General features: G+C 42.2%; 1 protein-coding gene across 3 annotated transcripts; it reads left to right on the forward strand.

Annotated features, from left to right (window-relative positions):
• Positions 1-1,282: 1,282 nt before the first annotated feature.
• Positions 1,283-15,647, forward strand: LOC110858232 (homeobox protein Nkx-6.2). 3 transcript variants are annotated; one of them, XM_035858593.1, is made up of 6 exons: positions 1,284-2,140; positions 2,492-2,621; positions 2,965-3,200; positions 3,270-3,624; positions 6,517-6,683; positions 14,185-15,647. In XM_035858593.1, exons 2-6 carry the CDS (start codon positions 2,519-2,521, stop codon positions 14,374-14,376), a joined length of 1,053 nt encoding a protein of 350 aa, XP_035714486.1. In that variant the 5' UTR covers positions 1,284-2,140; positions 2,492-2,518; the 3' UTR covers positions 14,377-15,647. The 3 variants fall into 3 exon arrangements, with proteins under 3 accessions (XP_035714485.1, XP_021962606.1, XP_035714486.1); XM_035858592.1 differs by having other exon boundaries at positions 1,283-2,140; positions 2,965-3,624; XM_022106914.2 differs by having other exon boundaries at positions 1,283-2,140; positions 2,986-3,624.
• The last annotated feature ends 466 nt before the right edge of the window (positions 15,648-16,113 follow it).

The raw sequence follows: 16,113 nt of genomic DNA on the forward strand, positions 1-16,113 counted from the left end.
TAATGCTCACGGAACTAGATCACTTACTTGAGTGAGCTGTAAACGAATGAATGAACGAACAAACCTTGGTTCGGATGAATGCCGGGTTCAAAGCATTTGCAGGATTTGTAGGATCTAATAACATTATTTAGCCAAACTTTAGTTGGGGTTCGATGGGCCGAATCTTTCATTTTTCCTAATAGCTCTCTCTCTCTCTCTCTTCCGTGGTGGTTGGTGCTATGCGCTATCGGCACAAAAATATTATTAAATCAGACGATCGAGAGAGAGAGAGAGATGCAAAGTGCCAAACAGCAAACAAGCACTCGACGCTCGTGGTAATAGATATGACCAACTGTGTTCCTTTTTCCACTCCACCAACCATTGCCAAACAAGTTTACTTTCCATCTTTATCAACTACTACTCGGTTTTTCCCACCCGATAAAAACATTTCCCTTCATATTCACCCATTGAATTAAATTATTGTCAAACAACGGGTGCTCATCTGACACTCGATTTTTCCTCAGTTTCGATTGAAATTGAGCACGGAATAAATTGCCTGCTCTCTTCGCAGCCCATTCCGCTAATGAAGACATTTCCTCCCATTTCAAACTTGGCATTTGTTTAGTTTTCCCCATTACGTTTCTTTCCATTATTATCCCAACCAACCCACCCACCAACCAACAACTTTCTCCGACTAATGCACATCTCGTCAACACCACCACCACCTTCTGCGTACCAGCAAACAATAATCACTCTGCGTTATGCATATGATTCCACACCACGAGGATGTAAGTCAGGCCTGATTTTGGTACTAATTAGCCTCCCCTCATCATCAACCTCCTACCCACCTTCTGCTGCTGCTGGTGGTGGTGCTGGTCGTTCCGGTGGCGGTATTAATTGCGGGTCTAAGGTGGATTTGATAGCTGAGGATGCTCCATTGGAGGAATTGTGTCGTCATTAGGAGCAATAAAGAAGCGGAGAGAGGAGAGGAGTGACAGAGTCAATTGAAGAAGAAACAATTAAGCGGAAGGAGGGTCAGAGGAGAGAGTAGGAAATGATGACTGCGGGGCTGGATGCGCGCAACTCTCGCCTCGGAAACCACTTCCGTCTGGTGTCGGGTGAGCCGGGAGTTGGGCCACCAATCCGCACCCCACAACCCGCCTCTCCCTCCACCTCGGCCCAACCTCCCCTTTGTTCACGCCAGAAAAACCACTGTCCTCCTCACTAACCTGCAGCAGCACCAAAGCAACTAAAGGAGATGATGATGATCATGATGAGAAAACTCATGCAAAACTCGACATGATCCACATCTAAGCAATTCACCCCACAAAACGGTAACGTTTCTCAACATCCGGCCGCAGTCCACTTTCCACTCAACAACTAATAACAACAGCTCCAATAAGAAGAAGAATAATAATATTCCACCTCCTCCTCTTGAGACCGTACTTCTACCACCACCACTACGGCACAGCTTGTTGGGATCAGAAATCGGGCTATCTACCTGTGCATTCGCTAAATCTTGTCCTCATCATCATTGTCACCAAGTGTTGGAGGGTCGACCCAGGAAGAAGAGGGACCACATTTCCTTACTGACTGAGTACCCATCCATACCACTGCTTGTGCACAACGAGAGTCTCATCTCACCTTCTCATGCTAGTTGCATTTCACACACTGAAGAAGCAGTTAGTTGGACATGAGGCTTTTTCCGAGCTGGTAGTAGAAGAAGAACAAGTGCTCTCTCTTCCCGTGTCCACAAGTGCCAAAGTTTTTCCATTTGGTGTCCATCCAACTTATGTGTGGCGAGGAGTGTGTGGTTTGTTGGTGTTGCGACAAACCAGGATAAAGAAAAGTGTGATTTTTCCTGGTGTCATTTGCGCGTGAGACGAAAAACTGCTGTATTTGTTTGTGTTCTCGTGAACTAGATTCGACTAAATAATTATACGACACGATACCGAGAGGTGTATTAATATTAATTGATTGAAGTAGTGGAGGGGCAGTCCTTGCTTCCTCGCCTTTTACAGGAATCACGTATTCTGTTCCCATCAAAACGGCAACTCTACGGGAAAATCTGCAGTTGACGGACGATTCCCGTTCGAACCCACCGTCATTGAGTGAGACGCGGTCCTCGTCTCCACTCTCGGGCATTAGCAGTTCACCATCGGTAAGTCGAATAAATGGGTAAACACCGCAAAAAGAGTAAAATCTAGTAGAAAAATAAGTAGGCTGCACACTTCGAGTTTTTCGTTCGTGGAATGAAAATACGGATGACGAGACATCCGTTTCTATGTCGAAGTGAGAGACAGTTGTCAAATTGTTCTCGAAATTGTCGTCGAATTGAATTGAGGAGCGAGTAAGATGCGAGTGAGAGAAGGAGAAAGCGAGAGAAAAGCTGATGAATGATGCATGTGTGGTTGTCTCTCTCTCTCTCTCTCACTCTCTCTCTCCAGGCGAAGAGGAGAAAGTGGTCGGATTGAATAAAATCAAGATTTGACAAGATTGTGAATGAATTTAGGTAAATTCGGGTGGAACACTGGGAGGAATGCTGGAATTCCACTCGAACCCACCGGTTGCGACAGCTGGATCACCTGCTTCCTCCATGCTCTCCTTGCTCAATCTCAACAATCTCAACAGTTTAGCAGCAGGTTGGTGACACCACGGATTACATTATTACTGCCATCCTCTTGTTATTTTATGCCATTTCCACAAATGCCTTCTACCTACTACTAAATAGTACTATATGCCAAATACTATGACCACCACTCTCATTCCGAGCGGGTATTAGTATTATTAGCAAGTATCATCATCATCTCATCTTCCTCCTCAACAAGCATGGATTGAGAGAGGTTTTGAGCATGACGATGTAATCAAAACTGAGCCCGAGTTGGTTTTGATTACCCGAGAACTGTCTCGCCGCCCGTAAAACGAAAGACTTGATTGTTACTTAAACATGGCTCGCCCCCTTTTCTCTTGTCTTCCCTAATTCAGCAGGGTGGATGGAAATTGCAGGTAACATGGAGGGGGGTGGTCGAGGAGGTAACGCTGCTTCTAGTCCTTCGGCCGCCGCGGCCGCTTTCGTCCTTGGCAGCCCTCCCCTCGCAGCTCTCCATTCGATGACTGAAATGAAGTCGGCCATGCTTCAACATTACACCCCCACTTCCGTCGCAGCTGCTCAACAAAACCTCAAAAATTCCTCCTCCCAACATCACGGACCTCATCACCATGTACGTGCTCAAGTCAACTCCCACTCTCCTTCTTTCGAGGAGCTGTTTTCATCAGGCTGTTTTCCGCAGAGCATGCACTCACCCCCCATTTCAACGAGTAGTGGTGGTGGGGGCAACAACTCGTCCAACGCCGCCGCCAACCCGCACGGCATTGACCACATCCTCAGTCGACCCTCCCAACAGACGCTGGGCGCCGCCATGGCTGCCGCGTCCGCGATGGTCAACGCCAGTGCAGCTGCTGCCGGGGGTGTGGGGAGACTGCCCCCTGGGATGGGAATGTCCATGAGTCACATGGCCGGAACTGCGTGGATGGGTGCGATCGGGAAACAGCTCGAGCTCGCGAGACCTGCCATTTACTGGCCGGGACTCCAAGGTCTCGTCGCCAACCCCAACTTGTGGAGGGATCGTGGCAACAATCATTCCGGTAAGAGCTTCACTTTTAATTTCTTCATCTGTTCTCATCCCGTTTTATAATACTCGACGTCAATGCAAACAGAGTCAGAGAGCCGGAATCAGTGAGAGAAGATAATCTCGTTGCCCATTAAAAGGTTTTCCAGTGATTGCTAGTAATTTGATTAAGGGACAAACCCCACTCGCCCTCTGAACAGTCAACACATTAATTAAGGGAAAGTTGTTGTTGTGGGACGACATCCTCTCCCCCTCTCCTTGTATTTCTACTCTATTGAGTGTTGACCCCGTTTCATGTGCCACCCATTATTGGCATTACTTCTCTAAACATATTTATCAATATCGCTCTGCACTTTGATACATTTATGTGTGCACATCTCGCCCATTTCTTAAAGGTTGCCTCGTTATTGACATGTAATTCAATTTGGTTCGAATGATGCTTTTAATTTACACTCACTTATCATTTGTTGGATAAAACGTCATTCCATTATTTGGTCCGATGATGATATATTTATTTATGGAGGAAGGAGGGGAACGGATGAGGTGATGCTCACGCAGTCTTTTTATTTCTCTACTAAATACAATCTACATGCTTTTTGTTGGCTCACTCAGCTAATCAAATTGATACGGTGCAAATAGTCCCGTTTCGTTTCGTTGGTTCGTGATCAAGTGGGCGAGATGACTCTCTCCATCCCTCCCTGATGAGCAATCAAACGTCATTATTCCTCCCAATTCCGCTCTTATTTAATCAAATGCCCCATTGTGTGTTCAGCAAAAAGAGATTGAATCCACCCCACACGCCAGCAATGGCATATAATGATATGAAGGATCATTTTTAGTGGGCGCAGCATTTCGGCAAGTGTAAATATAAAAATGCTTTACTAGCCCCATGGGACCCAGAGAGAGAGGAATAAGGCCAATATTATTGAAAGAGAGAGAGAGGAACTTGGAGGAGAAGAAGGAAGATCAAGCTGAATAATAATGATGGTGATAGTACTTTGTTCCCATGAAATAGCGAAAAGTCTTGGGCTTTTGGATTATTAATATTAGTGCTCATAATAATGCTCGCTCCAACTCCGACTCGGTATATTTTTTGAAACTATTGCTGCATTTTCTAGACATGATAGGAGGACGACGACGACGAGACAGATAGTCTCTCGTAGCAAGAAACTCGTCCTTTTGCTGGGGAAAGTAGACATGAAAACATGGGCGACTTACTTGCCACGACGATAAAAGTGTGACTGTGACTGGATGTGGGGGCAATATAAAGAGCATTATAAAAACAGCGGAGAAAAGTTTTGTCTCAAACACGGATTTAGTTATTATAGCGAAAGAACCACCGAGCCACACCACACCACCATTATTTCCCATTCGTAGCTCACTTCCTTCCCCTCTTTACTTCTTGACTTTATTACATGAGAAAATTTTCCCAGTTTTTAATTTCGAGAGAAATGTAATGAACAAAGTATGGTAATTTGCTTTTACTTGCTGCTGCTGCTGCTGCTGCGGCTACTTTCTCTTACGCCGTAAGAGAAAGTATCCATGTTCCCAGGCTGGCTTGCTTGTGGTGGTGGTGAAGCATTTAGTGCCGTGTTTCTTAAGGAGCTGTAGAAAATGTACCACCACTTTTGCACCACGCAACAACACCACCCACATCGAGAATGTATTCATACTTTGAGCTCTTACAGCCATGTGTTTGATAGGCGTTGGAACTCGGCTCAAATTAAAAGAACACAGTAATTATTATTAACAGGAGCCACTAATTAAAAGTAAGAGGCTTTAATAGCCCTACTTTCTTCCCACAAAGAAATCCCTGCTCGTGTTTCGGCTCCTTTTTCCTCTACTCAATCTCCACCATGACGCGGCTGGGCTGCTTATCATTTTTTTTAATTAACAATGTCCTCTCTCCATCCTTGCTTCTTGTTGTTTTACGTTATTTCTCAGTGTAAGATTAATTTCTCGGTGTAAGATTTCCTCATAATCTTTCTCTCCATTCAGTATTTATACATTGACTGCTCATGTCATTCTTCCTTAATTCATCCCCTCCTTCTCCTCCTTCCAATGCCTCCGCGCTATGTGTACTACATTAATCTTGTAACTTGTCAGATGGACGAGAAAAGTAATACATAACAATATTATTGCGTACAAGTTGGAAGAGAACGGGATGTTGAGACGAGAGAGAGAGCCGAGTTTAATGCAAATACGAGCATCATCTGTATTCCAATTAAGTGAAACGGGCTTAATTCTCATTATTTGCTCAGAGATTTGGAAGTCAACCATCTTTATCTGGCCATCCTTATTATTATTCCTTCCCAATTTCAACGCTGTACAATTTGCACATAAATTCGGTTACACGCTCCTCCGCTGCTCCTTCTTCCCCAAAACCCGAGCGACGTTATTATTATCTTATCGTGGATGAAATTGAGCGTGCTGTTACTTGTTTAACTTGGTTCTCGTGGAAAACCACAAACTATTATGAAACGCAATATTATGTGGAGTCCACTCGTACACATAGTTTGCTTTCCCATAGATAAAAGTCAAGTTCAACTTGAATTGGTCTCAAATCCGTGCCATGTAAGCCTTTTGTAATGTAATTTAGTCGAAAACAAGTGTCAGCTCGTCTCTCTTTCTCTCTCTGCTGTTGGGAGGAAATAATAATCATGATATGAATCCTCCGAGCAGAAGGCGGTGTTGGGACGGACAAATAATAATGGGCAAATGACGGGCATTAGCGTGTAAAGAACGGGTGCCAGTCACGTTTCGAGTCAAGATATCATTTTATCATTCCGTACTTTGAATGCATCAGGGTAACATTTCCGATTACAAGCCGCAGCACACGCACACGTACTAATTTTGTTGTTTGCACTGCCATTATGAATGTGTATGATTCTGAGTGTGATTATTGCAGTTGGTGGAAACAGTGACAAGGACGGGAAAAAGAAGCATACTCGCCCCACTTTTAGCGGACATCAGATTTTCGCCCTGGAAAAGACATTCGAGCAAACCAAATATCTCGCTGGTCCCGAACGTGCCAAGTTGGCGTATGGTTTAGGAATGACAGAGTCCCAAGTCAAGGTAAGAAGAGTTTGGTTCTCTTAATTAGCCTAAAAAATCATTACCTTCGTCGTCATCATCGTCATCATTCACTTGCTATGTGCTAGATACACAGGGCATGGTTAAATCTAGTAGATTAGTTAATATCTAAGAGAGCAAGCGGAGGAGTAAATTGCGAGTTCATGGATTTTCTCGCTAGATAAAGACAACAAGAGTATCGGAGAGAGTGGGGATGATGAGGCCCTTGGTTGAATGGGAGCCTATACGCTGGAGAAGTATGTATGTGTGTCTTATGTTGAGGGAGAGGGAACTCGGGCTGCAGAGAAAGTCGGGTTTCGTGGTAAAACCGCAAGAAGAAGGAGAAGGCTTAATTGGTTCGAGGTTCGGGTCGTGTGTGTGTGTGTGTGAGTTGTTGCGCCCAAGTTGCCTGTCTCCTTGGCTGGATTTATGCACAAAGTTGTGAAATTAGAAGATAAGAAAGTGTGTTCCGCTTTACAATGGAGATGGCTGAACAACTTCATTGTCTCCCTCATATAAAAGCCACTTCTTCAATAATAAAGCAACAAAACTCTCACACGGTGACATTGCGGCTTATCTCGCACAACCCAACCACGTCGGAAAGGAGAAGAGGCGAGTTGTTAGTTCATGGGATGAATGGCAATTGGGAAGTAGATCAAATATTCAAAAGTCCCATGTTTCATTAGCCTTCCGCCCAACAAACACCCACCACCACCACCCAGAAGGAAGCGAGGAAAACTGATTTATCAAACAATAACTAAGGAAATACTGCCATGCTGCTGCATTTATGTATTCAAACAGCGTCAATCCCTTCTCATCCGTCAGTCCAACAGTTAACCATTTGGCTAATCTTAATCTCGTCCTGGGACATGACGTGAAGTTAATAAGTCACTCGATCCGATTAGCAAAATGAATGTGTATAAAGAGCAAGGAGCATTTAATCCTCGGTGGGAATTAACCCTTTATTTCCTCCTCGTCCTTTGTTCACTTTTATGTTCGTATTATTGTGCTCGTCGCTTGTCAAGTTGGATATTTCTATCCACCTGTGAAATTGGAGAGGTGTTCCATAATTGGTTTGAAAATGGGGAGATTTACACCCAAATTGAAAAATAATGATAAAGTTTAAAAAATTGGGGATTATGTAACTGTGAATTTCACATGGGTCTGATTTACACAAAATCGGTGACGAAATTCTCGCCACACTAGAGTTTGAATTTTTTATATAGAAACAATAGAAAATCCAAGCAAATTATTATCCCAGCCAGAAAAACAGACCTCAACTACATAGTGCATATCACACGGGAAGAAAATGCAATAAATTTCTCGCTTGTCCTCTCTTTATCCATGTTTCCTGAAATATATGGCTCTTTTAATATTAAATCGCTCTTACCCCGAGAACGAAAGAGGTTGACAAACACCAAAATGTAAGGGTTTTAACCCTGTGAATTTTTCACCCGTAGCACCTGCTCTTTCTCCTACTTTATTTTACCCATAAAAGTTTATTTCTGGGTGTAAGTGGGTGCATGCACGGTTTTTTTTGTGTCGAGCCACTTTCTTAGTCATCCTTAAACATCCGATTCATTGGATGAACAAAAAATGTTGACTATCATAGTTTTCTTATTATTAGCAGCATAACATGAGTCTCAATAATTATCGTTGAATGGCTCCGTTTAAGAGTGAGAGTGATAAGAAATGTGAAATAATGAGGGGAAGATGAGAGCCTGTTAGTGAGTGGGTTGATAAAAGTGCTCATGATGACTTCTCTCCACCCCATCATATTTAAAGGCGGAGTTAGCCATTATCCTGGCTGAGTGTGTCAAAATTTTGGAACAAAAGAGACCCACTACTGTGGTCTACCCTCTGCATCCGTTTTTCTATCCATCGCTTCACTCACTATCAACTCTGCATTTTTACCAACAATGCAACTATGGGCAGAGAGAGAGAGAGAGAGCTCAATAATAGCATTGTCCATTTTGGATGGGTGGGTTCTGGTTGAGGAGGACGAGGGTTGTACAAGGATAGCAGCGTGTTCAAGTACAAAACTTTAATAAAATGTGCATTATACGATTTACTTGGTTGTATGGGAAGTATAATTTGTGAGAGATGGATGGACGGAATATTATTCAACAGACCTCTAAACGAGGCGGATCTGCTGCCTGCACATGGATCATATGTGGGAATGATATATGCAAAGCAGATTTCAAAAAATCATCGAATCGGTCGTCAGCCGGACGGGCGGAGAAGAAATCCAATATAATCTTCGTCTCTCTCGTTTACCATTTTTGCATATCAATGAACCGTCCATCTGTTAACTTGAATCAAGCAGTCCGCATCATCATTCAGTCCATCCGTCTGAATCCATCAGTGTTTTATAAACCATCATTGCGGTTTCAGAAATATGGACGGACTTTCCATTCCGCCTCCTCGTCCACTACGTATTTTGGAGAGAGAGATGGAGAATTTACATGTCATTTATTTCCATGCACGCCATCTCGGACATCATTCGTATTCTGTTTATTATTAAAAATAGTGGAGAGAATCCCGTGCTGTCCAGTTTTCACGCAAATCCATCTCATCCCATCCACCTTAAGTGAGAGAGAGTGAGAGAGAGAAATGTGACATGTGACACTCCGACTGAGGGGAGACATTTGCAATTACAGCTTTTGTCTGCTACGTGCATGCGTATCTGGCAGTCAAAAGTTTCATGAATGTTGAGAATAATTTGAACAAAGTGGGCATCCCCGAAAAAAAATAAAGTGTGTGAGTAGTCCTTCCTCTCGTTTGAATTGAATGACACAAATTTATTTAGAGAGTGCAACGATATGAGAAAGAGATTGCTCACTGGGTCGTCCCCATGAAACGGAGGGAAGTGGAAAGAGAGAGAAAAGTGACATGAAGAAAGTCAAGTAGAACAAAGGGGATCAATTTTCCATCCGATCATTCCCATTCATCTGATTATTGTTGACCAGATAAAAGTTTGTGAAGCCTCATGGCGTTGATCATGTGCATTTTACACGGATTGAAACGGCTAAAGGTCTCCCTGTCATGTAATTCTCTCCTCTTTTTGGCTACATTCATCCAAATGCTTTCATCCATACTCACTTACATAACCGTGTACGTACGTACGTAGCCACTACTACTATTTGTGTACGTTAGGGATCAGTTTCCATCCGCACGTTTACTCAAGCAGACATAATACTACTGTAGTTTGCTATCGGTGGTGGTGGTAGTGGTGACTGGGAAAGAGCTAACCAGTCACCCTGAGCAGGGTACACATATTATATTATTTATCTCTATTTGTCAAATCATACCTTTCCAAATGATGCCTTTAAAAATTCCTTGTTTTTTGTCCGCTACTTTACATGAGGGGAGAGAGAGAGAGAGATGAAAGAGAAAGACGGGAACAACCCATCCCCACAAATACATCCGTGTCCTGCCTTTCATTCAATGCCATCATATCATAAGCCGTTAAATGATATCTCGTCGCACATTTCATATTACAATGACTCCCATCTCCAGCGTCGGGATGGGACTCCATCCACATATTCTGAAACCATCGTCGTCCTCATTCCGGGTGAGTGGATTGTCCGACGAATAACCTAAACAGGGTTGTAATGTCCCATGCACTGTTTTTTTCACCCAACGTCACCGGCTCCTTACTTTTTACTGCCAGAATCAACGACTTTGTTAAAGGCGATGCGATGAGAGTGTCGCATCACTTAAGTGGACACAGTAACATTCCGGCGACCAAGCCATGACTTTTGCAGGAGGGCAAATTGACTCCGACTGCTATTCGATCGAGAGAGAGACAAGATGCAAAAGTTTAAAAAGGGGAAATGGTTTAGAGTGCTCCTGATTTTTTTTACATGTCTCGTTCGACCATCATTATTTTCTTCCATTAAAATGACAGTTTAATAGTGAAGGGTGATCATCGAAATGATAATAATTTGTATATCGTCTCATTGTATCGTTTCAACCCGTGGCTTAATTTACTGTCCTGAGAGAGAGAGAGGCTCCATGGTCTGTGGAGGATGGTGGATGAGTGAATGAAAGGCGGAGGGAGGCGAGAAAGAAGAATTAATAAATTTGGTGTCCTTTCATTAGTCCCATGTGTGTTGTGTTTTGTTCCATAAATGTGAAGAATGTTATTATTATTGCACCCTCCGTTTCGACGTGGTCTTATCGAATTAAACTGTTCGTAATCAGTGTAAAAGAGGCGATGCCTTTCATTATTATTTGTTGTGTGTAAAACTCTGTCCATGTGTTGTTGGTCCAACTAACTAGATAACTAACTCTTGCTGCTTTTCTCTCCATCATCCGCGTTACGGCGGATGCATTATATATCGCGTAGCGAGAGATATTACAGCGTCCGAGAATTGTTTCTTCGCTCGGCGTCTCATGATGATGCCATGCGAGAGGAGGAGAGATAGAGAGATGAACTCGTAAAATAAACTTGTCCAGACGACAGGCAGCAGCAGAGAGGAGGAGGAAATGTCGTCGGATCGATGGGGTAGAGTTTAGTTTGTTGCTCAACTTTCTCTCCAACTGACCAGCAGACGTGGGTGTCATAAAGCATCAAATTGGTTCAAAATGAAAGACAAATACAGACACTAAAAATCAGTCAATCTCTCTCCTCTTTCCTTCAAAGGATGGTTCTAAACCGCGGAAAGATAACGCGACGACGACGACGACGAGATCATCACTTTTGCCTCCCCGTCAACCATGTCCATGTTCCGTCGGAAGGAGGAGAAGGGAATAAAGACCATTATTTTATAGTGAGACGTAAATCCAAAAGTTGCAACCTTGTTGAAATCAAGTCATCAAACTTGTTGCAAATAAAATGGCGGCAGCAGTGTCATTTTTCCTTCCTTCCCCCTTTTCTTGTGTGTATTTGTGTACATGTTTCATATCGGAAGTGAAAGTTCTTGTTGCTTCATAAGTAATAATAATTGTAATAATAATGATAAGATGACAGAAAGTGGGGCACACGGTGGGTCGGGTTGTTATTTGTTCCCACTTGGTTGGCTGTGATGCGTTTAAGATGAATCCATCAAGGAAGGAGGGAGAGCAAAACGAGTGTCAAGACCGAAAAACATTTGTTGCTAATGACTCGCATTGTAATCATTAATCAAAATCAACATTACTGCGCCGAGACGAGATTTTAGAGTCTTTCTCCCTTTTCTCGTGTCCTTATTCTTATTCCACCACGGCTCCTGCTCCAGTGTAAAGTAGACAAGTTGGAAATTTTAATGATAAATAGCACCGCTTTCTTCTTGTAGAGAGTGAGAGATAAGAGTATGCACTTATCGCTCCACTTTGACAATGGTTAGATAAACATGTTGTGGCTTCAAACTAAAGATGGGATTAAAGCGGCATTTCAAGAAGGACAGACATTGATGATGATGCTGCACAAGGAAAATGCTAAATTACATGATCGTAGGAAAATTGGTGGGGAACACATTTGCAAAAAAACTTGAGCATGCCGAGAGAGAGAGAGAAAGAGAGAAATAAAAGTAGGATGGGTCGCCTGTACAATGAAGTGTAGGAATAACCCACAAATAGAATTAGTGAGGTGCTTGGATACAAATTTATAATCATTCACAGTAACGGGGTTAGATATGGGGTATGTTTTGATAAGACTGATTTGATGATACAACTGATGATAAAATTAAGTCGGGTGGGGAACCACACAATAATAATGCCACACAGCGTCGTCGTCATCGTCGTCCGCAGGAGCAGCAGCAGCCGGAGATGTATCAGTGGTGTGGTCCCTCGTCGACATGTAAAATCCCGTCTCGGGAGAGCATAAGCCGTTCTGCTGCTGCTGCTGCTGCCTCCGAGGATGGGTTCCTTTTAATATGAAAATGTAGTTTAAATACAGCTTGGTCCGCATAATCACATCGCGGTGTAATTGGATGTGGAGCTTCTAATTCCACTTCATTTCTATGATAACAACACTCCAAATTGCACACGTCTTCCCTATTCGGTCCTCCCATGCTAATCGGTCTCCGTTGTGGTGGTGGTTCACTCCTTTCCTTATTCACTTTCCCCGTGCACATCCAATGTCTGTAAATTCTTACCATAAGAACCACCATCCAAGCTGTTGTGTGGAATTGACCCCTTTTTACAAATCCCTTCTCCATCCATTTCCACTCTCTTTAACTTTAGCGTGGTCCTTTAACTTCTTGCCGGCAGGAAAAAACTATTTCCAAACTAATACTGTGGCCACGTATATGGATGGCTTCTTATTTTATCAGGTTTATTTAGACCAACTTTTATCGTTATCTCTCTCTCTCTCGATGGCAGAAAGATGTGTCCGTAGCTCATTATTGTCATTATGTTGTGGGTGTATGAGGTCCATCCGATTTTCCTCCTCTGGACCCTGAAACACGTTGCGTGTTGTGGTGTTTGAGGCGTGTACGAAACCACGGGGGTGCCGTCTGTCACCCACACACAGCCAGGTTGTGTTTCTATATAGTGATGGTGATGGTGCAGATATTCGCATGCACTGCAAATTGCTAATGGTTTGGCTATTTATGGGCGAATAAGGGATAAAATTTGCGTTGCGAATTTTGCAAATCAAAAGTCTAACAATTGCATGGGTGATGATGATGCTGCTGCTGTCGCCTGGAATGTTTTGACACTGGAGTGGATGGGAGGGTGCACTTGCCACATTAAATATGATTCACGTATCCAAAGTAAAGTGTGCGATAATTGAGTATTCTACCTGGTCTCTTAAAATTATAGCCATTAATTTACCCTGGCTAGTGTCTCTAACCAACCAACCAACGAACCGTTGGACATCCATTCTCTCTTGAGTACGAGCTAACATATCCGTGGCCATATATCTGTTACGATCCGCACCATGATGCAACATTACCGCAGTCGTCGGTAGTTTGAGTTAGAAAGCAACTTTATACGAACATGGTGCCAAGTAGTACACACCAAGTGTTTGCAAAGTAATTTTCCATTATGGAATATTATGGAGCATGATTTTCGTGTAGAACGAGGTCTGATAAATGTCGTTGAATGTAGGAAAGTTGTGTTTTCGAGTCTCTTTCTCTCCAACTCTTGGTCTGTTCTCGAACGGAACCAGAACCTCGTGGAGGAGAGTCTGAGAAAATTGGGCAGGCAGGCAGGAAGGATGGAGAATTCTGGGAAATGAAGAGCAAGATGATGATGATGATGCCACCAATGTCGGGATGAACCATTTTGTGATTTTAGAGAAATTATTGCGTGCGTTTCTCTCTCTCTTTCTCATTTGCATTCCCTGGTAAATTAAGCCTGCAGAGTGGAGTGGAGACTAATGTCAGCCATTCTCCTTCCATGTTTTTCCCATTAGTGAAATGAACTAGCTATTTAGAACAAGAACAAGAACAAGGAGTTTGTCCGCTCTACATGGCATATAGGGACATCCGCTATGGCATCATTCTCGTGTTTTGTCGCCCAATTTAATTCACCCTTCATCTTAATTAATGAGCCATTTCTCTTCTTCTCTTTCTAGGTTTGGTTTCAAAATCGGAGAACCAAGTGGAGAAAAAAGCACGCCGCCGAGCTGGCTACAGCGAAACGCAACCAGGAGGAGAGGGAGGGCCTGTGTGAAACGTCTGATCAAGACGACTGCGACTTGATAGAGGATGATCATCATCTTAACAAACGATCAAAATACCATGACGACTCGGACGAGCACCATTAATGAGCAGTCAAATCGCACTCCTTTCTAATCCAAGAACAAGTGTAAGTTGTTCCCCGTAATCAAGAATATCATCAAAAATTATTTGACATCCGCCCGCACCACGTTATAAATTCGACGCCCCCACAACCACCACCACCATTGACGAAAATATGCATGTGTCCCATTACAAGAACATGGTAACAATTGCTATAAAGTTATATGTCCATATATGACCTAATTACGATATATTGTTAAGAAGAAGACACATTCCTTTCCCCTTCATAAAACGTCACACAGAACCATAAGCATAATCTTCGTGTCAGAAAATGAAGAATTTTTAATCCAAAGACTTTATCACGTTTATTTATTGTGTATCTTTTGTTATATTAATTTTACGTGATGGAGGGGTGGCGAAAGTGTCAAATTTTTGCATAATTTAACCTCCACTCATTCCATCACAGAAGAAGCCAGTCGGTAGATATATGTACAAGTACACATTTTATCGTTTTTATTTTTACCACTATAATTTTTTTAGTGGTAATCAAGTCGCTTGAAGTTGAAAGTATCACACAGCTTTAAATGTATGATAAACACACACACTCACCAATGCTCCCATATATAGCCACTCGTTTATCTACATTATTAGACAACTAAGTATATGATACATAATTATGTGCAAATATGGATATTAAACGACAAAATTATGTAGGACTATTAGTGTAGGCATTACTATGTATAAGGAATAGTAAATAGTAGCTAGTTTGCCAGGTTGGCCATTAATTAATTATTGTGTGAAGATGTACCGCTTTACGCAAATCAACCCAAAACTACCACTAAAAATATTACGTACATTTAAACTAATATTATCAACATCTAGTAATAAAGATGTTTAAAATTTCTACAACTCCCTTGATACAAGCTGTTATATTATTTATAGTTTAATTTAAAGATATTATGTAATACAGGATCGTGGTCTCCTTGCATAACTTTGTCGTCATCATCATCAAGGGAGATTACTCACATAAATACACACAGGGTCACTTTATTTGTTCTCGTTGCAATGCTAACTAACTAACAGTACATATTAATTAATTATAACTAACTACTTACTTACACAGTTATCCACACCGATAACGTTGATGTTTGTCTCATATTTTTCAATTGATCACAGCCAACAACAAAACAAGTTAATCATTTCTTGTGAGAAGAGAGAGTATTACTTACGATATTTAAGTTAAAGAATAAATGTAGCCGTTGAGGCAATCAAAAACCATTCAGAATCGCTTGTCAAAGAAAAAAAAACCTTTGTGAATATTAAATCCAAGTTATTGTAGAGACGAACAAAAAATTATTTGTGTCTGTCTTCATTTTTCTGTTTTAGTCGGCATAATAATCACGAAATAACTTGTAATGGAGAAGGAGCGTGCATTTTTTGGGGACATTTTGACAGTTGGATCACCTATGCATACATTCATGCTTAACTTTATGGGATCATACGACGAGCTTTTTTGCGCAATATACTAACAATTCCGGATGGATGGAGTTTCACAATTGTTTCTGTGCATACGGTTTTTTTCGTAAGTGAACGAGTGATTTCTTTCGAGCAAACCACCTTCGTGTGTTGTTCAGTTGGAAGAAACTGGTGAAAGAGACAAGAAAAAGGACAATCAATGAAATGGAAACGATCACCCATTCAAAGGAAGAAAAGCCGTGTGCTCGTCTATTTTTTGAGAGAAAGTAAAAAGTGGTAGGTTCATC

The sequence above is a fragment of the Folsomia candida genome, unplaced genomic scaffold (genome assembly GCF_002217175.1).
Source record: "Folsomia candida strain VU population unplaced genomic scaffold, ASM221717v1 Fcan01_Sc020, whole genome shotgun sequence".
In the NCBI taxonomy this organism is placed as follows: Eukaryota; Metazoa; Arthropoda; class Collembola; order Entomobryomorpha; family Isotomidae; genus Folsomia; species Folsomia candida.